Source organism: Amia ocellicauda, chromosome 4, assembly GCF_036373705.1.
Source record: "Amia ocellicauda isolate fAmiCal2 chromosome 4, fAmiCal2.hap1, whole genome shotgun sequence".
Classification (NCBI taxonomy): Eukaryota; Metazoa; Chordata; class Actinopteri; order Amiiformes; family Amiidae; genus Amia; species Amia ocellicauda.
In genome coordinates, this window is record NC_089853.1 from 16,206,975 (window position 1) to 16,229,715 (window position 22,741).

General features: G+C 41.9%; 1 protein-coding gene across 4 annotated transcripts in view; it reads right to left on the bottom strand.

Moving 5' to 3' along the window:
- The window catches only part of mob2a (MOB kinase activator 2a), a 102,780-nt gene that overhangs the window by 40,115 nt on the left and 39,924 nt on the right, over positions 1–22,741 (bottom strand). Inside the window, exon 1 of one of the 4 annotated variants that reach the window (XM_066701107.1) lies at positions 12,486–13,331. The exons of 1 other annotated variant lie outside the window; for it this stretch is intronic. In XM_066701107.1, coding sequence (XP_066557204.1) covers positions 12,486–12,523 — 38 coding nt within the window. In that variant the 5' untranslated portion in view covers positions 12,524–13,331. Of the gene's footprint in view, positions 1–5,650; positions 5,753–7,001; positions 7,350–12,485; positions 13,332–22,741 lie in introns of those variants that run through there. 2 more of the 4 variants (XM_066701103.1, XM_066701106.1) reach the window with 2 other exon arrangements.

Genomic DNA, 22,741 nt, shown 5'->3' on the forward strand with positions numbered 1-22,741 from the left:
ATAGCTCTGTTTGTTCCCATGCTACATCAGCATCACTCGACACTACAAACCCCTGCTGCTGCCCCCTGCTCTAGGTACAGGCCAGAGGGGCTGCTGGGACAGTTCACGAGGACTAGGGGCCCATTAGCAGGGCAGGCATGTGGGGGTGAAGTGCTTCAGGGCGGGTGTGGAGATCTGCTCACAGAAATTCATGGACACCCAGGGGACTTAGCACAGGAGCTATTGACACAGCTTTTAGGTTTTACACTATAAGAGTTTAATTAGATTCTCCCAACTGGAGAAATCTTTCATCAACATTACAAAAATAGCTTCTGATTGCTACAATAAAATTAAGAGACCACTGCTGCAAAATGATCAGTTTCTCTGGTTTTACTATTTATAGGTATGCGTTTGGGTAAAATGAACATTTTTGTTTTATTCTATAAACTACTGACAACATTGCGCCCAAATTCCAAATAAAAATATGAATGGAATGGAATGACTGCCATACATGTAGAGATGCTGATTTAAGAAAAATTTGCACTGGTTTCCAGAGCTGTATGTATCCTGCTCATTGGGTGTGTATGTCTAATATGTCTACATGTGTAAACCAACATTACTGCCCATAATACATATGTATTATTTTGTTGCATTATTTTTCACTTCAGATACTGATTTTAAGTCCTCAAGACCTCAAGGATTCAGAGCTACAAGGTCAGATAATCCTGAATTGTGCTCTGGCATGGGTTAAATATCAGACTTGGCAGAGAAACATATTCACTGTTTCCTGCTGCCAAAGGATCCACCAAGACCTGCTTCTGCTTTGTGCCCATTTAGGAGGCCCATTTCCTCCGCTAATTATTTTCATATACGCAAATCGTTTTCCTGTGTTAATGCGCCCCTTTGATAAGGAACAGTCCTGGCTGCTGCGCTCCATGAACACACAAATTAACAACACCTCTAGCTTTAGGTTTATGACGAAAGCTGGCCACACCAAGTCCAGGAACAAAATGTCTCTGTGAGGCGCTCGGGGCTCGGACGTCAGTGTTGTTTAACAGAGAAGCTTATTTGCCACTGCTGGAAATGTCCTTGTACTGCACTAGTTTAATTAATTCCCAGAATCCTGCTCTGGTAACATCAGAGACATGGAGCAAGTGTGCTGCTGATGGGGAGCTCCTACAAACAGCATCAAGTTGTTCTCTCTCTTAGAAAAGACTTGACTCACAGTCTCTACACTGCCACACGGGGTCAGTGCAAGTCCTTCCTGCATCCTTTAACTTTTCGCTACAGCTCAAAGGCGGACAGAGATGGTGGTCATCAGTTCAACACCCGCTCTCCAGATTTCACTTCAGATGCCCACTGTCCAGGCCATACATTTCAACTAGCCCTGCCCTGCTGGAATTACTATGGATAGAGCATGATTTCACAGGCACACAAAACCAAACTCCTGTCAGAAACGCATCGTCTTTTTGGCCTGCCAACAGTTTAACTATATGTTCATAAAACTACTCAAATAACCTCATAAAAACCTGGAGAGATTCCACTCTGGTGGGGAAAAAACATCAGCTATTGTCATTGTAGTATCCACCCACTACATTAAAAGTAGGTCCTGGCAGAATTTGCTAGTAGGAATCCACAACGTGGGATCTGAATAACCGTGTAGGTAAAGGTGAGATTGTACACATTGGAGGAACTGATATCCAGGCGACTTCAGAAGCTGCTGACGAGAGGAATAAACAAACCCGCCAGATTGTGGTCTTAAGACATGGCTGGCTGGTCAGCAGGTTTCAGGCTCAGAGACACTACAAACCTGCCTCAGTGAAGCTGGAAAACCTGTCAAGCAAGAGAGGAATCTTTCTAGGAATAGCTCAAGGAAATATTGCCTTTCAATTATAATCAGCTTACTGTGTCAAACAGGTATAGAAGAAGGCAAAAGTGGGAAATGGATACTGAACATCATGGGATAAATTTCTCCACACTCCAGCAAGCGAGACACTGGGTTGTGCCAGGAAATAACCTCCCTAACCATTCAGGTCTCCATCAGCAACTGTCAGTCCAATCAAAGTACATGAGGGGAAGACCACAGCCCAGCTCAATCTTTAGCTCATAATGCTTCCGATATGACACACACAGCAATCTTAATAAAAGGTGCACCAAGATATTCTTGTCCATAGCAGATGTATTCTTCTTGGGAAAAATACAAGTTGTAATGGGTAATATTTTTAATATTTGAAAGGCTTAGAGCAAGTCCAGGTAAACACTTTTTTATATTGTTAAACTAGGAGTCTATTCAGCCATCTACACCCAAGTGTCTTAGTTAAAAAAAAAAAAAAAAAAAGTATATATTACAGATCCTGGCTGTTTCTATGTTATTCAGTGCTGTACTATTATTATTATTATTTTTATTTCTTGGCAGACGCCTTTATCCAGGGCGACTATGTTGGCAACTTTCTCTGCAGCATGAAAATAAAATGATCCCGATTTGCAGGAAAACCAAAGGACATGGCTGCACCAGAAAAAGCCTTTTTAGGTGAATTCATGTGGTGGGGAAGGCCTGCAGGCACACAAGGCATTGTTCGAAGCCAGCCAACAAAATTTCCACACTGAGATCCCACGGGAGACACTATCGACTGAACTGAGCTTGGCCTGGCAGCGGTTTTCTCAATGAAAGAGTGGGCGAAGGCATGAACAATAAAATTAAATTGAGAGAGAGAAATCAATATATGCGAACAATTCTGAACTTGCGGGTGAATTAAAGGTTTTGAAATAGGGGTAAGTAGCAGGAGAAGCCAATGGCAGGCTTTGCAAGGCAGAGCACACAGTGAAGAGAGCAACACACTTGGGGTATATTATCCCCCTCTCTGTCCCTCTTTTTCAGTGGAGTTTTGCTACTTCACTATGCCTGCCAACCAGAACGGTATAAAACTAGCTATTTAAAACATATGAGTAAGCAATGCATAGATGATAAAGGTGCATTAATTAAAAAAGAAAAAAGCTTGGGATTTTGCCTCCTTATGTTTGAGATCTCTCAGAAAGTCATCAACAATTCCCTCTATTGTTAATGCCAGATCCAACCTCCACTGGTTGGTCTCACATACAGTCCCCTTTCGATGTACAGCTGGGTTTGTTTTGGGGTTTTTTGCTTCCCAAAAGCTGGAGATTTTGCCGTCATGGCTTTGCACCATACTGCTTGTTAACTCAGTTGCTGTGCAGTTATGTAGAAACCCAGTGCCAGTTGCCCGTCACTCTTGCAGTGAAAAACTGAATAGACTGACTGCAGGATGCCGCAGAGAAAGGCTGAAGGTAATGCTCCAGAGGGTCTAATTTCCAGACCGAGACTTTCCTTTCCTCTGGAACCTCAAACTGAAATGTGCCTGGCCCCAGATAATTGAAACAAATTACCTGAAGCAGCTGCCAGCAGTGGATAGCATTTGCAAGGCAATTGCTCCGCTGTTTTGAAAGAGCCTTGCCAATGCCTTAAAAATAATCATATGTAGCTTATAAATCACTGGTTTCAGCAATCTCTCATTATTTAATATACTTTGCAATGTCATTTGAAAACATGACATTGGTGCCGATAAAAGAGTTGCTGCGATTGCCAACCCAGCAGTGGCAATGTGTCCCTCCCAGCCACACTGAAAACAAGCTATCATTGCGATCTTGTCTGTAGACTCAGTGGAAAAAAGGGGGGTCCCAAGTTACAAGGACTATTAGGTTAAAAATGAAGCTGACCTGATCACCCATTTTGTTATTTTATGAAACCCATCCACTTTGATATTTAGGAGCCTTACAGAAGTAAGATGTGATCCATCTGGGTAGCAAAACACTTAATGCATGGTTCAACCAGCAAACCAATTAGTGTAGGATCACCAACCAAACAGACATTGGTCCCACACTCTCAACTTCCAGAAACCTTTATTGGATCCGAGGAATCCAAAGGCAGCTCCACAGGCCAAAACTCGTTTTAGTACCAGTTATACCTGTTAAGAGAAATCCTACCCTCTTTCAACCACTACACTTGAAAGAAAACAGACTGTGATGCATAATGCCTTGAATAGTCCGGAGAGCTAAAGGGACCACAAATTTAACAAGAGGTCAAGGAAGATGACAACAAGGAACAATTTCCACATAGTATCTGTGTTCCACTTGGTGCAGAGATTCCAATCTGCACCGTCTCAAGTGCACAATGACTGACAGCATTCCCTAAAAGCCGTACAGAGCCACATTCATAGAGACCCTGCTCCCTTGGGATGGGCGGCTCAGTGTTTATAACGGGGTTCCGCTTTCTGCACGCCTGCTCATCTGATAAAAGACCTCCTCTAGTTGGAGGTCTGAAATTGGCCATGTTCTTCGGCAAGTGCAGGAAACCATAGCGGGCGCTTATCTGGACCAGACTTAACCATCGCAGAAGAGGAAGTACACAAATCATAAGCTGGAGCTACTGTACCTCTCACAATGTCACCAACTTTTCAGATTGACCGTTTCCATAGTGTTTGGAAGGCGGAGTTATCAAATCTGGCACACAGCTTCCATATCCTTGTAATACAAATTATTTTCAAATTTGAATGTAATTGAAAGCTGGAGCAAAGTCCAGCTCAAAGGGGGAAAAAAAAAAAAAAAAACTTCTTCAGGACTCTATACTACAGAATTGAAGCAACTAGTACTGCCTAACGAGAGACATCTGGAACTACAGAACTGGATTGTGACCATTTCCCAGATTTAAATCAAAACAACCTCAGCGGTAAACCAGATGAAGGCAGTTGTTTCCTGTGTAGGTTGACAGTTTATGCACACCCCTAAATTAAACCAGCAATGAGCATTTTGCCGCTTATCCACTTCTCCAATGGCTGAACTCCTGCCTTTGCCGTAACCAAATCGTAAAGCACATCCTCGGAAGCCACTGACCTCCTGACCCCCCGTCAAAGTGAGGAATGTCACACTACAGTCTCTGGGGTTTACCAAGAACACAGACTGTGAGGTGTAAACGAGCTGTGCACCTGCGTTTGTCCTACATCAATTAAAACTGAAAGACACCTTTACTATTTGCTGAAGCTCTATTAAAATCTTTACAAGGAAGAAGGGAAAAAAGTATTACTCCCACACAGTAGGCTAGGATATATATTGCAAAGCTTATCTGAAAGGAAAGGCAAAGACAACAGATTTGCAATAAACCACGTGACGGGAATCGTCTTTCCATGGCTCTATTATTTCCTCGCATGCACCAAATTGATCGGCTGTGCAGATGTTTTGCTCCATTTTAATTCGTTATGTCAAAGTCTATTCCTTTTCTAAGAGTACACAGACACATATAAAAACAAACCGACACAATGGGCTGATGCTAAGCAGGAGCCAGACAACCCACCCATCTGTAACTTCAGACCATAAATTGGAGAAAAATAAGAAGTCAGTCAAGGAAATGAGCAAGGAATAGCCATTCTACCACACTATTCAGAGCAACTACCTGACTACCTCACTGAATGAGGCTTAAGCAGGGAATCCCAGCAGGGGACCGCGTGTATTCTGCCCTGAACCGCACAGTCAGGCATCAGGTCACCTCTTCTTATAGCGGATTAGCAGCCTGCACTGCTGATACGGGTCTGTTTATAATAAGCAAGCTATTTTTGTTCCGGTTACCCCTGAAGTTCCTCTGAGGGCAGATGCAACACCATACCTTGCTGCTCGGCCTTCCTCCAGGTCCTCCTGACCGGCGAACCAAAAAGTGCCCATCTACCACGGAAGGATGAGGCTAATCCACACAGAGCAGAGACGAAAGAAGAGAAAGTTTGAGTGCAGAGATGTACAGTTCCCTTTGTACGGTTACAATCACCCTCCACCCTCCCTTCTCTTTCTACCCAGGTGCGGGCAGAAGCACGAGACTATGAGATATCCTGCCCCCACTAGAAGACGACTGTGGCTGCCAACACTGGCCTTTGTTTATCTAGGACATTCGTTTTTTTGTTTCCAAACATTTGTAAAAACAACAGGGAGGGGGAGAAAGCAGCTCACTTCCAAGTTCTGAGACCAGCAAACAGACACAAACAGCTAAGCGACAAAGGGGCAACTGTTCTCAGGGTTTTAAAATGAAGAGGGGAAAGGAAAAAAAAAAAAAAAAAGGAAAACACAAATCGCAAGGCTCTGCCTAATCCAATGCAGCTGTGAGTGCTGCAGTTTGGCCAGCATCAGTAATAACGTTTTAGCTGCTGCAAGGCCTTTTCTTTTTCTTTTTTTTCTTTTTTTAACCAAGCAAGGATTTTTCAGCAGTGAGTGCGAACCCAAAACCCACATTGTGAAAGTCCAAACCGGCCTGAGCATTTACCAAACTGGAGTTTAATGCCCTGCTGTACTGTATATTAAGTGCTTACATAGCCTTCTTCTGTGTTTTGGCTTTACAGTGCAAAGGCAAATCAATCCGTTAACACTCCCTCACGACACTTCAGTCTACCGTCAGCAATTTTATTTGCCGATAAAAGGCAACGTGCTCGGTTTGTTGTTTTCTTCCTGCGAGAAAGAAACTCAGCCAGCCAGCCAGTAATTTAAAAGAAGAAAAAAAAAAAAAGTATCAAAGGTTGCACAGCAGCACCCCATTCTGTAGTAAATAAATAACAGTAATTAGTATGTGCATTTAATGCCCACTTATTACAAGCAGCCTCAATTACAACCAATATCATACCCTGTTTTATTTTTACTAAGCTAAAAAGTAGCATCCAAACAAAACACAAATTTGAGAAACCCATGAAATACCAGTGGTTCTGCCTGATACTTAGCCCTGGCTGACCGCCACCAACCCTAAACCACCAGGCCACATTCCCTATGCATACAGTCCATAATGGAAGACTGTCTTCATATGCATATTTTTCAAAAGCCACTAAGCACTACAAAACAACAAGGACAAGGGAGGAGAAGAAAGAAACATCTCCAGTGAAAGAGTCACACAGGAATCCAGAAAGAACACACCTCGAGTTAAAGACAGAAATGCACAGGGGGGAGGAACCAAATCAAAAACAAAAATAAAAACATGGTACCTATAGAAGAAGCAATCGCAACAAACCAGAACGCCCATGCAGAATTCAAAGGGGTGGAGGAGTAAGGTCCTTGGTAAACCCCCCTCTCTGCGCCCCCTTCCTGAGCTTGTCCTGTGATCTTTAGTGTTGGAACAGTGCTGTGGAGGACGGGTGGTCCAGAATTGCATCCCCACTGCAGACACCTCACAGCCCCCTCTCACACCAGCGTAGGAGGCTCGGAGTGGCAGGAGGAACGCCGGCTATTTCTCAGCTCAGGCCGGCGGAGGAGAAGCGGGAAATGGCAGCGGTGTCAGCAGAGGCCAAGCACGGCAGCGGTAGCACACTGAGCTGCTCAACTTCACAATAACTCAGTGCCTGTGCGAGTCTTCCCTGCTCCTGCTCTCATACCCTCTCCCTCTCCCTCCCTCTCTCTCTGTCTGTCGTGCGCACGCTCTCTCTGTCTCTGCCTCTCTCTCTCTCCCTCCCGTTGGCTCTAACTTGAAAGGCGGGAAGATTAGGTTGGCAAAAGGACTTGCATAAATAAACTGCTGACTGTAGGGCTGGAGCTACTGCAGAAAAAAAGGGAGAGGACGAAGAGGAGAAAAAAAAGAAGAAACCTTCACTTTCTAATCTAAAGCACTTCTATCAATCTATAGATGTCCTATCCTATCAATTAGAGCAGTTCTGCTGCTTGTAGGAATTCACCAGCACCCCCAACACCAAAACAGCAGCACACACAGTGACAATATTCTTCCAACAGGAAAGGGGCTCTTCACCTTTGAACTGCAGAAGAAACTATCCGATCTGATTAGGCTAGCACTGAAACTACACCGAGGATCCGAATGAGCTATGTAAAGGAAACTGGATACTGAACAATAACCATTCAATTTATCAACCTAATTAAACATGTAACTTTGGAATTCCTTAGCGGCAATCAAAGTCCTGCTGTTGCTGTTGTTGTTGTTGCTGTTGTGCATAGATAACAGATCCTTTCACAAAACAAACCAGAGCATTCCAGTTAGAGTCAAAGGCATTCAAATAGCCCTGTCTTTCCTCATCAGCTATTCTACACAAATTGCCAAACTTTGTGCCCACTTTCTTGAATCCTTCCCAGTTCAAATTTAGAAGCTATAAATACCTGAGGTGAATTACAGACATTTCAGAACCCCAAAAACTGTAATTTTCTTTCCTGGAAAACCCTCAAGCATCTCATGCCTCAACTTGGTTAAGGAAATGTGTCTGTCAGTTGACTCCACAATAACCTTGAATTAAAAGTGCACTATGCACACCATAGCCCTACTTAAGAAAGCCAGTAGCGACAAGTGTAGTGTTGGCAAATCAAAGCACTTGTAATCCGCATGAGAGATATGTGGGAAATCTTATGCTTGCAATCTTGGTGAGAAAAGGGGAAGTAAATTTCCTGGCATGGAATATCACGATCTGCTAAAGAAAGGAAGGTTAAATTAAAGCCAATTCCACCCTCCCTGTAGTGCCTCCACTGTAGTTTAATCATGCAACAGTTCTTGCAGGATTCAATTTAAAGGGTTAACATTTACAGGTGCATAGCGAGAAACCTTGTGTCAGAGGATCATAAATACCGACCAATACGAGCGGCATGCAACGGAAAGCTGTGGCACAGTGATAGATCCAGGCTAACTTTGGACTCCGATTTGATTCCATTGGGTGAGACCACGTGTTGGAATGTTTTCATTGCAAAGATACCGCTTCACCTTTTATGTCCACGGGGACGCAGAACCAGGAGAGCACATGGGGCCACTGGCTAACTGCTGAGCCATACTGCGGAGTGAGCGTTCGTACAAGAGTGCTCTCTTTATAATACTGTTGCAACTGAGTAGAATTGTGGAATTGCTTCAGTCACAACACCAGAGTACTGCAGGACCAAGCCTGGGATCCCCCATTACTATACACCAGCTGCTTCAATTTACATCACTGGCACCCCCTGTTGAAAGGAACCAAGAAAGCCTACTTTCCAACAAGAGCCAAACCAAAATACTTAGCTTCTAGTGGAAGAGGAGCCAATTAGACTATAATGATATTGCAAATGCTTGTGCCCTTTTGCTTTCTGACAGTAGCTAGTAAGGCAGGATGTGAACTTCCCAGCAAAACATATTTTGCACAGACAATCTTATGAGTGTTTGAGAGGAAAGGAGGTAAAAATAAAATGACTGCAAATGTCTATGAATGGAGCACTGGCTTCAGACACCTCACCCATGGTTTACAGAGTTTTGTACAAAACTAATTATCTCTCCCTCATCAGTTCTGCCATTCGGGAGAGTTTCTGGGAGAGTCAGTCAACCAAATCTACACAGAAAAGGTGGACATCATACATCGGGACAAGAGATATGCGAGAAAATACGACTGTTGAAAATGCAAGCTTCTTAATGAAGTGCTTATCTGCTGCCATATGAAATTATGATCCTTTTCACTTGATCTCCCTTAAGGGCAACTGCCCAAAGCAGAAGCATCAAACTTAAATTGCTTGATATGTTCACAGCTTATTGAGAACTCCTGCAAAACGACAATCATCGAGATCAGTTCTGATCTGACCCCCCCAGACCCCAACCCAGGAAAAAAACTATTTGAGTTATCAAAGATATTGATAAGGAATGTCTTTATAATCAATAAGTCATAAAAAAACACTCTCCAAAAAAATGACTTTTAAATATGTAACTAAGAGAAAGGTTAAGGTTTAATATATTTGAAAAGTAATTATGTGAGGTGCTAATGCCATTTGAGCATAACTTATATACTTCAAAATAAGTACACTATAACTGAACCATTCACTGAATGTTCCAGTTGAAATTCAGATTCTCATCGGTAGCTTACAACTACACAATGTTTTGTTGTCTGTTCTGTAACACAAAACCCCCACTATAAAATAAATAACGGGTTCAGAAACTGCTTACCAACACAAAACCATGTGCTGGTTTTGGGGAGTGTTATAATTCTCACCTTGCAAACAAGCACCTGGAATTCCCACGGCTTTCCAAAGGACAGTAAACAAATCAATGCTAGTGCTGCCACAAAACAGCTTGCTTATTTCATGCATGCATCAGGGGATACAAGACAAATGAATTCAAGTGCTATTCAGACACCAACTATTATTTCACAGTGTTTATACAAACCAGGTTCTTTCCGACACAAGGAAACACCGGTAGTTCATGTTCTTGTTCTCTATAGAGATGTCGTTCATTTCGATTGCCAATAAACTCCAACAGAGTATAGGTGTATATATCCAGCCCTTCCCTCATTAACCCCTCTTCCTAAGCCAGGGCGGTGAGAGGGAAGATAAGATATCCTCCCATTCTGCTTTCTAATTAGTAGGCTTGTGCCCAGAGCGAGAGGTAGACCTTTTTTTTTTTAAATGATTATTATTTGCACAAGAATACTGTAGCCCAGATACAAGGAGCAATCAAAAAGCTCAGCTGCTGATAAGAGCTGGAGAAACAAAAGCAGACAAGGAAAAGAAAGGACAGACATTACAGCAATCACAAACCTATAACATTCACAGCTTTCAAATACTTATTCACAGTAAGCCTGAAGAAAATAAAAACTTTGAATCTATTGTTTTTAAACACAATCAAAGGCAGATTTAATATGACTGGTTATTGACAAACTGTCGTTGTAGTGCTATATATGACGAAATAAAGGCTATTGGGTGACAACCAAGCCATGTTTTCAATTGAACTCATTTTAATAAAAAGCCATATTTCAGCCAAGAAACGTGGAAGATGCATTTAGGGACTGACATATATAAGCAAATATTACAACAGCGGCTGTGAAAGAGATTTAAATACTGCACCATCAAAATCAGCCATGCACACTGCATTCACACCTATGACACCTAATACGGGAGCATAATACGGGAAACACCCATACACTGAGTCTACTTCTTGCTGCCTGTTCCTCTCAGAGAAGCTGGCTTTCCATGATTAGGATGGTCATGTGAACAATGAAGATCCAAAGCATGTTAAGCAAATGTTAAGCAACACTGATGCATACTTATGTCATTGAGGGGAGTATTACCTCCAAAAAAGCAGTCTAACATTTGGCTCCAAAATTAAACCTTTGCAAAGAATGGGTCATTGAATTGTAGGCTGGAGAAGAAGCTCATGACTGCCTTAATGCATTTGATGTAATGTCTTCAGGCATTCTCTTCATAGATGGGAACAAGACATTACACATTCATTGGTCAGATTTGCTAAGTGATCACAGCGCAGCAAAGGGAATCACTTTTTTCCACTCATCTGTATGCTTAGAGGATGGGACATGTTATGTCTCTGCTGGTTCTCAATGGTCAGGAAGCTTTACTTGACTTCAATAGGGAAAAAGGGACTTTTTCCCAACCCTTCCCCCTTCCTCATAAAGGTAGAATACAAAGAACAGGCATCAGGATTAGATTTAGTAGATTGAAAAATAAAAAGTAATGATCGCAAACTGTCTAAGTCTATTTCTAAAAAAAGCTCTTTGTCATTTCTATATTATCAGGGGAATTACAGCCTACACTGGAGAACAGAACCAATGAGCTAAACCGTTGACAACAACATTGCAAGGAGAGAGAGAAAGTCAAAGAATTATGGGTTCACCATCTTAAATGACAGCTCTAAGAGTGAAAGGAGACGCTCATCCCAACAACCAGTCTACCCATCTGCAGTCCACTCAGTTTACATCTCTGGGGGCACTATTTTCTTGCACAGTAAGCACATACCCTAAACTAGGAAAGGTCATCTTAACCCTTCACATTGCTAATTTTTTGTGGATATTATTAATAGTAGAAAAACAGAAAAAGATTATCATAAAACAATATGGTAACAAAATGCATGACAAGTCAAAGTTGTTTTGTATGTACAACATTGCATACAAGAGTCTTAATCTGAAAGGCTAATGCACTTGAAAAGTTATGAGGCTTGGGTTATGATCGTGAATAGTGCTCTCCAGTGCAGTCAGAAAGGTACCGGCCTGTGTTAAAACACAGAGGAAAACAAACGAGAAATACGTTTAATATTTTCTCAAACATTCAAAATGTTGAATTAGTTTATAAAATACTGAAATAGCTTTAATAATACTATCATATGAAATTGTTCAAATGATGTAACCCCCCTAACACTTCCATGATATGCTACAGCATCTTCCGTTACTTTGTTACAATAATAAATACATTACAACACCAGCAACAAAAAACCGTGTAAGTTAGTCATTAGTCCTTTTCTGCACCTTATGCTTATGCTATAAGGTAAATAAAATGTAGATGCAAAAAAAACATCTGCTCTCACCTTATTCTGCGCAAATACAAGGAGTACTTTTTCATTTATTTAAAGATCGGCTACAGTACAGCAGGCAAGTTCTGCTACAATGGACAATAGCCAACAAGAAAGCAACACGGTTTAATCATTTTTGCAACATTATGGCACGTCCAGTATCCAATCGCACTACAATGCACACCCACTGGGAAAAGTGTCCAAAGACAAAAAATAAACCCCTTACCTATTTAGCGTATAGGAGCCATTCCTCTTTAACCTCATTCCGGCAGATAGGAAGCGGATAAAGTAATCCAGTATTAAATATGGTTCGTCTTCAAACAAAAGAATCTTTTGAAGGTTTGAAGGTGTTAAAAAATGGTTTTGTTTTTTTTAATTAAAAAAATCAAACGGAAAGACTGTGAATGCGGGAGTCTTCTTCTGCACAGTCCTTCACCAACACTGCCGGATAAACGCAGGGCAGGGCAGGGCAGGGCAGGGTTAACGGCCAGGAGGGGGGCAATAGGTGCCAGATAGCGGGATTTGGAAATCGCCCCCTTCCCAGGGGTGTCCAAGGAAATCTGGATGTAGGTAAACACACCTGCAGCAACGAGCAGGCAGGCAAGCCTTTATTCTCTGCTGTCTCCGATGCAAGGGACTGGGATGTAATGTAAACGGTCCCGTGTTTCTGTATGCAAAAATAACTGCCCTCGGGTTTTTCAATAAAGCGACTGTTTTTTCCCCCTTCCGCTTTGTTGAACAAGTTGGCACTGAACAACGCCGGGGAAAAATCACCTAGCGGGGTTGATTCTCCCTTTCTTCGCGGTGCTGTGAAAAAGGCAACAAAGGGATAGAAAAGCGCTGGTTTTCTACTCTGTATACACGAAAGGAAACAGTCCTGCTGGTGAATGAAGAGTCAGTGTGTGAGAGCCAGACACGTTGTTGAGTTTTTTTCCCCCTTTCCTGTGCTGGGCAGCTCGCCCTGCTAAATCACAGCAACACCCTGTCTCTGATCAGGCAGCTCCGTGTCTTTTCCTGTAGCTCCGCATCCCGCTTCCACGCAGACCCAGGAGGAGGCGAGGGCTGTGCGCACAGATCCGGATTCAAATGGCGCTATTCCTGCTCTGAAACAGCCGAAACCCCGGCTAGGACGTGTGCCTTTTCAACGTGAACGCAGAGAAACTCCCACACGAAGTCCAATGCGTGGATTCCCCCCCGCGTCCACCTGTTTGCGTAAACAACCGAAACCAGCTCTCTTCTCAAGTTTGTCTTGCATTGTGGATTTTTCGCCCCTTAACGTGGCAGATGAAGTGAGGCCCCCCATCTATTTTCACTTGGCAGATGTTAAATAGGTCCAGTCTAAGAATAGGTCCATGTCTCTGCTTAACCCTTCGCTGCACTCTCACTGCGCGCCTCGGGGCCTGGGGGCGGGATGGGAATGGCTTCTAATGCACGCTGGGCGAGAGCATCCATTAACTACATGAACAGTAGCATCATAAACTACACCCAACAGTCTTTAGGGATTACATGATCTAATGGGTATGTACAAAAAATAAGAGTAATACACACACACCTATCTTTTTTAATATATATTTTCAAAAATTAAGTCAGGCGTGTGTGTATTACAACTAACAAAATATGTTTACTTCTGTTCTCCTGGGTTTTCCAGAAATCCCAAAGTGTGCCGATTCCTTTAACCAACTGGGTCAGGCGTGGCAACTCCTGGAGATTTTTTTAATAACTGTACCATTAAGGAATACGCCTGGGAATAACGGTGTCAGGTGATGTTAACCCGGTGATGAAACACACCTCTCTGGGGGGAAAAGAGCAGAGATGCAAAACAACATCTGACAGGTTGGGAAATGTGGCAAGTGTTTACCCTTTCATTGCAGGACTGCTTGAAGAAGAACACCAGTTTAACTGTAAATGTATTAATAACTATAACGTGGCACCCTACAGATGTCAAGGGTGTCGGTAATATTGTAAGGAGTTATTCCATTCCTATGGTTCATTTGACTGATTGGGTTGGAAAAAAACTGGTTACACTGGATTTATTCATGACTATAGAGCACTTTGCAGGAGGGTGTGACTGACAGAAACCGCTGTATTGCTATGGAAATCAATGGGGATGGGGCTATACATTTTCCGCACACCTGCCGCACCCCTTCATTTTATTACAGCATCTCAACCCCGCCATTGTAATGGGCGAGGTATCTACATACAAAATTGTGTATTTTCCTACAAGAACCAATATCAATGGTAGCTAAATATAATTAAACAACATAATTAATTCTAATATTAATGGACAGCGCAGACAGGATGTCATCTTTTGTAATGAAACCCTAGATTTTGGTTTACAGATCCATCAGCTCTTCTAAAGCAACATTTAAAAGGGTGTTGCTAGATTACAGCAATCACATGAGATCACATGCTAAAATTATGATTTTTAAAACTAGAATGGCTATCTGAATTGCAGCTCTTACAACTTCACATTCACTAAAACAATAGAAGACACTTGCATCGTTTTACTTCCCAGAATGTCCTATTGCACTGTTTAACATATAGGCTCATTAAAGACGAGTCAGAAGTGAACTATACCTGTATTGTACACACTGCAGGTGTATACCTGAATTAAACCGCTTATTCTCACTTATCTGGCTGATGATCTCAGATTATGAGGTCTCCGGGACTACACTAACTTTTGACAAAACAGTCTGGCATATAACATACCAAAACATACCATATAAGGCAATGCCCAGCAGAGAAACTTGTTACTCATTCATTCAATCTAAACCATTCCTTACCCAGAGCAGAGAATGGGTGATTTCTCTGTTCTTACTACCACCCTTGTTCCCCCACTGTTTGGGCACTGGATTCTAAGTCAAAGTCAATGTTTTCATTATGGCTAATTTCAATACATACAACCACGAACTGCACAACAGGGATTGTACTCCTCCAGAGTGGGGTGGCCTTGCAAACATCAACTAACCAGAGTTCTATATTGACATGAAAGGAAATTACACAATAAGAAAGCTTGGATGTGGGTTAACCACAAAACCAACATTAAAAGCAGACCTAAGGATCAAAAAAGGGCTCGGAAGTGAGGAGAAGTGTGAAGTCATCTGGGGTGGGTTATACAATCACATTCAAAGAATAAGCAGTTCGCTAACAACTAGTCAATTCCTTCTGGAGAAGTAGAAACTTATTTGTGAAAAAGAAACAGTTTGGTTACCAAACTGCATTAGGCCGAATACAGCACAGGTTAAACCACAAAAGGTATAGAAAAGTATGTATATCTATTTAGATATACACACATTTTATTACTAAAATGCTACTGCTTTCATTGCCCCCCGAAGCAGTAGCTGAGATTTGCACAATTCCTGTGACCTTTAAAAATAAAAAAGTAGTCAGTATTACAATAGACTAGCTGTAGTTATTGGGTTCCCCTGTGCTGCCAGTGAAAGAATGTTTGTGCTGTTGTGAGCACGGGTTCTGCGTCTCCTATGCTTAGTGAACCTGGAGGCCGGGAGGACGTCCCTTTTCCAGAGGTGTGGGGGAGAGCTGATGGGCTGAAGTTGCCAGTGAGCTCCACCCATCCCAGGATTGGTATAAAAGCAAGTGCAGTAAATTTTAGAAGCGATTACTGAGTGCCAGAGACTGTGAGCTGCCACTACAGGGGAAGAGCAGCAGACAGAGAGCGAGAGTCTTGTGCTTGGTCACAGGACAGGCATTGCATGTCATGTTATCTTTGCTTTGTTAATATTAGACATTTTATTTTCATTCCATTTCACCACTCTTTTCCAAGCATATTTCTCCACTGCCAGCCCCCCATAACAACTGAAATTCAATGTTACAATTAAAAAATAATATAAAACTGTTTGTTTTGATTGTTTTGCCCCCCAAAAAACTGACATAGAATACATTCATTCCTATGGATTTCTTTTTAAATGGCCTATTTCTCATCTTCTTAATAATCGATTATTTCACAAGCTTCATCAGGCTTTTAGATAGATATTCACAAATAGAGAAACACATTTTATCTTGTATGGGTTCAGGGAATCCAGTCTGAGAAAGAAAACATCATAATGAGTTGATCACAAAAAAAACTAAACTGTACGTAGCATTCCCAAAAAATGGAGAGAGTCTCTAAACAGTTGTTCTAAATACTAAGATTTACAAACTCAGGAGTACATTTAATATTGTGTTGATAGGTTTAACCAGTTTTCACTTGCAGTGCGGCTCAAACACTGCTTTCTACAATGTGCCCTGGCAGCTGTCTGGAAACTCAACGGTCTGCAAAGCACTTCTAGGTAAGACAGTGCCTTTTACGCATTGCTTTTAATTAACTGAAGTAAAAAAACAACACAACCAAAGACAAGGAAAGTGAAAGATTCCCCCCCTTTTCATTTCTAGGCTTTTCATTTCTTTTATTTTCTGATTTCCATTTACCAATCCCAAGAGTACTATTTGAGATGAGTCTTATGTCAGCCAACTGTAAATCAGTGCATTTGACTGAAGATCACATCATCTGCATTCAAATGTTTGGATGATAATCAATTTCAGGATTGAGTGACTGCTTTGCTCCAGACCTCCAACACTGTTGCTATACTATATTCAGAATAACATAAAGGAATAAATGAATACATAAAAAAATAAATACAATCATGCCTAAATACTTCCCACTTCCATGTGAAACTCAATCTCTGTTTGCCATGTGCTTTCTGTCCCTTGATAAAACTGAGGGGAAAATCTGCCCTTTTTCAGTTTTAACTCAGCGTTGTTCTGGGGAAACGCTAGATATTTTCAAAGATCTACCTTGGTCATCATTTAATCGTTGCAGTGCTCACTGGTAGACCTCTCCTCCTTCCAAGCACGTATGCCGTGTGCTGGGAGAGATGTCAGACTGTTAGGAGGCCCAGGGAAGATAAATTACCCAGTTCAGTCAGTTTGCCTGAGTCAGACTCCTTGGCTGAATAAGCAGTGTCCCTTTTTATTTATTTATTTATTTATTTATTTATTATAATTATTGTTGTTGTTGCAAGCTAGCATCACGCAGCCCGATCAATTCCTCCAGCTGCGGTGGCCCTGTGCTCTGCCACCTCCTGGATTACGCAATCCGCCCACGCTAGGGACATTTAGACAGCCGGACAGACCTGACCAGGCAAAGCAAAGCGGATGGAATTGGAATGGGCACTGATACTCCTCCCCAGAGTGGCTGTCCACCCAAAAGGGATCATTTCTAAACGGGGAAAAATGGAAGATCAAAAGTTTATCAAGTGCTTGGCTTGAATGAATTAATGCATTAATAATGAATTAATACTACATGAAAGAATGAATGAATGATAAATGAAAATGAATACCAAATGCATGAATGTATGATAAATTAATGAATGAATGAATACTAAATGCATGAATGCATTAGGAATGAATGAATGATAAATTAATGCATGAATAAATACATTCATTATGAATTAATTAATACATAAACAAAATAAACAACTAAACAAATATAACCAAGTTTGTCAATGCCCAAGGATGTGGCTTTACGATTAAAGTAGGGGTAGAAAACCTACAATAATGAGTTTTCCTGTTTCTCCTACCAGACACTGAAATGTAGTCATGCAGTGCACACAAAGAAATGTATGAAAAAATCTAAATACAATATTTAACTGCAGTCTGGACAGTGAGCGATCAGAGGAAGCAGTCTGATGTTATCTTTCTTCCAATGGCTGCTTCTCAGACATGCAAGCCCTTGAGAAGGAGGGGGATGGAGGATTTACAGGCTCTTTTCTCTTAATAAAGAAAGCGTAAAATACACAAACTGTTATTTGGCTGCTTTTAGTAAAGAACCAATAACTGTAAGTGCTGCCCAGTGAGGGAGCAGGCTTCTTGGCTTATGCTCCCATATCTGATCCCCGCCTGCTGCTCACCAGGAGGAGTGCTGCTGTCCTTTGCACAGACCAAAATTAACCACTGCAAACCATTGGAAAATGTAATGTGATGTATAAATAATAGTAACCAACATATGTGATTTCAAATTGAGGGGTATTATCTCAAGTTGAGCATGGTGAGCAGAGCCCTGCCACATTGAAGCTAGTGGCATTGATAGGGACAATATTGACGATGCGACACAATCCACAAAAGGGAGCATGCACGTAGGCCATGACTCGGGTACCCATGCAGCAAGCCAAAACGTATACCTCTGAGGCTGAAGTAAGCAGGACTACATTTGTATTTATTTTTTTAACTCTAGTGTAGAAATTTGTGTTGCAGTCAATATTTGTGAGTGCAGTCATAAGCTAAAAATACATGTAATGACTTATATAATGTTCGGCGCATTTATTCAATTATTTTAATGCATAGTGGTCAGACAGATCATAGAAGTCGGCCAGGCTGGCGTTTGCCAACCTAAGCTAGTAAGCCAAAGCCTGCTCTGTGGGATGTGTACTTCAGTCAACAGCCTCTGAACACAGAGGCTATACTAAACCATGTAAGGAAGACCAGTTTTAGGAAGAAAATGCCTTTTTTGGTTGTTTTTGGTTCCCTTCAAGTCACCGTCCTGAAAGGTTTTTTGGTCTCTGTTCCTTTAATAAAATTACCCTGCCACCCCGTCTCCATGAATTAGTAGCAGTGGGAAAGAATGCAATGGCTACCGCGCTCCAAAAAGCAGGCAATTATATAACTCAAGATGTCTGCTCTCTCTCTCTCTCTTCCTCTCTGTAATTTTATCAGCTTCTTCATACTGCCAGACTACACTGGGAGAACAGAAATAAAATAATAATAATAATAATAATAATAATAATAATAATAATAATAATAATAATATTAATAATATGTTGACTTTCAAACCTCTCCCTTCATCTGTGTGTAAACAAAAAAAAAAAAGAATTTGAAAACTTTTTTTAATGCCAGAATTTGATTACAGTACCAACAGTAGCAATCATTGCTGGCAACACTTCAGTAGGCTATATTATTTGTTTGTGCAGAATACTTAAAAGATACAGCTGTAATTCTAACATAAATAATGCAAATAATTAGTTTTTTGGATGGCCACCAATCATTCACCCCAAGGAGCATCTGAGTAATGGCAAGAGGAAAGATCATCCTAACCAACTACCCACACCCATTCTGCATGGCGGCTTGGGCTACCGAGCAACAGCAAACTGCTCCACACTGGTAATGCAAGGCTTTAGCTGGGGGCCAGACTTTGCCGCTCTTCTAATTTCAACATCTGCTCTCTGCTGTTCTCTTGTAGTCTTACGGCCTCAGCTATGAGATTGCTTCAAGCACTGGATTTCAAACATAACGTAAGAATCTGGCAGCAGGTGATGGGCCTGCCTCTTCTATTACCTATGAAAAACAAAATCTGCACTGCCACTCGGTTTTCCATACCGTGTGAAGTATGGATAAAAACAAAGCTGCAAATAGATGGGGAAGTAAATGTTAGGTGTAAGGTATGAATATGATTACCTCTCGTGTAAAAGCACATGCTTATGGTTTCATTAAGAAAAGCCCCAGGCACCAATTGCTAGAATGACGTCACCCTTCGGCCCTGAGAAAGTCTGTGGGCCCTCCTTGCTATGGGTGAGTAATAGCAGGATGGCAAGAGACAGCTAATGAGAATCTCTTCAGACTTCAAAAGCACAGCGCTCTATTATTCTCTCCTACTGTCACGACACAGGAGGTTGGCAAAGATACCAAATAGGCTCTTGCAGCTTTAGTCATGAGAGAAGGCCCATTTACACTACAAACGCCCAGAGCAAACAAACATATTGTATGCTCTGGCTGCAAGATAATTATTTTTTTGTTGTTGTCTTTATTGTTAATCAATAATTCATAGAAATCTATAGCTACAGATGGCTTGGGGTTCATTATCAGTTATCAGAGTGGTGTTTAATGATCTCTCGAGAACAACAGTGTTAAAAACCAATGTGGGGCGACATTAAATGCAGAGGGGATACAAGCATGCGGTCTTGAGTCTTGCTGAAAGTAAAGAAGTACTGTCTTACACTGGAGATTCAAACACAGAACATCATACAGATTAGTTTTGAATAGAAAATTATCTGCACTGAGGCATGTTGCTTTACTTTCATCATCAGTGCCAGAGTGAGATATATTATAGGGAGGTCACAATAAGCTATCCACGGTTTGACTGTACACTTAAGAAGCTCAAGCACATCTGTCCCCAAGGCAAATTAAACCACATACTGAGTTGTGTACAGCTTCCTGGCTAATGTGCTGTGGAGGGATTCGTGGGTAGATGTTTGAGAAGGTCTTGTGCTCCATAAGAGTTTAAATTCCACCAGGGTTTCACCAACGCAGTGTTTGGAAGTAGACGGTCAGCTTACAAATTAACAGTACAGAGTGCAAGGTAACCAGAAGACTGGCTGTCATTGCAAAGGCAAGCCATGGCAGTTTCTCCACATGGGCCTGCGCTCCAGAAAGACACACATCTGCGTTCTAGCTCAGCTGCGGCCCCTCTCCTCCCTCCTCATCTCGGCCACTTCTCGTCTCCAACTGTTGTGAGGCAGGGTAGTCCGCTCACGCCCAGCTCTGACCTGCAGGAAGTCTGTGTGCACTTACTGGACTAGACCTGAGGACGGGGCTTTAGACAACAAGGGAGAGAAAAAAAACAAAAAAAGCCCCTGCTAAGTGATAATGACAAATGAAAATCTCTTTAACAAGACAGGCTTTTCCTGTTGCACTTCAAAGTTACCATGGATACCACAGAAAAGTCAGCCCAGGGTATTTTTAGAGCTGGACACAAGCAGCCGCCCACCCTCGCCGCTGACATCACAGTTACACTTCATCAGCAGGGTTGCCGTGAGAACATATGCCTTCCCCCTTTCTGAGATCGGCACAAAACTGAAGGACCTCGGATCCCAGGGGAACACGGCTCTCGGTAGAAGCAATTGCGTAGTTTTGTGCAATTCAAATAGACACAGCTTGGTCAGTATTGCAGTCCCAGAACTTTTTTTCCTTTAGTTTTTCAAGTTTTTTTCAGTTTCTGCTTTGTTTGTTTTCCAGAAGATGGAAAAGTTTGAGATTAAATCGGCACGACTTCAAAAATAACACCGTCAGTTACAGACAGGAACTCTTATCATATTTCCCTCTGAAAACAGATTTCCTTTAACAACAGATACATTAACATTTATTTTAAAGGACCATACCGAGAGCAATTGCACACACACACACACACACACACACACACACAGATTCCCTGGCAGTATTTGAATTCTGTGCTTTGTGTAATACTGTACTGTACAGAAACTTTTTTTCCCAACAACACCCGTTTATGGTTTAGAGAGCATAATCTCCTCGATTGATAGTAACCACTACCTTAATCTAGGTGAAAAACCTTAAACAGACCAGTAAAATGCCAGCTGACTGATTACCAAATAGCACTCAACTTTTGCAAACAACAAGACTCACTTACATAAGAATACAATAGATCACAGAACAATATATTTCTCTTAATACAACATCTCTGGCCTCACAAAGGATTCACAGTTCCTGTGGGGGGTTCAGCATGAATTGCCAAAGCAACCTGTACAACACCCACAACAAAAGTTATGAATTTCCAGTGGGAACGAGCTTGAGCAACACACTAAGAAAGCACAACGACAGGATGAACATGAAGGCCGATCTCGTCACAAATAACACCAACACCCCCGACGGGCATTTTAAACAGATTTTGCCCTATCTGTGGATAGGTAAGGTACAGAATGGTTTATGCAGGAGTTATAGTTAGCTACAGGTGCTGCACACTGCATAGGTTTCTACACCTGTGTCTTTCAGTTACATGTAAATTTAAATAAAGACTTGGAGCCCCACAAAATATCCACATTGCCCATTACAGGTTGGACAATTCAGCATAAGGCTACTTTGAGCTGATGCCCCATTTGTATCACCCATCTCCCATTCCCTGAACTGGGGATCAGCTATTTCTTTCTACATAGTTCATGTCAGCCAGTTTCTAAACACATTAGTTTAATCATAGACCCTGTTCCTGCAATAATCAGACAGTACGTCTCTTCCTGCGCAACTGCCGCGGGTAAGTGTCAGCGCTATCAAATCACTCAGCTGCCCCAGTGAATTCCTCCCATATCTGCCGGCCCGGGGTGACGCAGGGCTCAGAGGGCCTCTCTGCCTAACATGGTGAAATGAGTGGCTCCAGAGAAGTGTCCTGCCTTCTTCACAGGTCTCTAGACAGCGTGGGAACTGAGATAGGAGGGTTTTACAGGTAGACCTGTAGCCCAGATCCAGAGCTGACTCGCCACTGAAACTCTCACATTTACACAAATGCAACGTACATGAAGGTTTCATTGTTCGTTTCTTTTTTCACATTGCCATTTTTGCTTTCCCTTTGGTCTCCTTTGGGGTTTACTTTAATGTATCAGGGTAACGTGCTGATTACGAGAAAGAGTCGCACCTGTTTACCTCAGGGCCATACTAGTGAGTGCACTTCAAAGGTCTTAAAATCCCACAAAAGGATAAACTAAT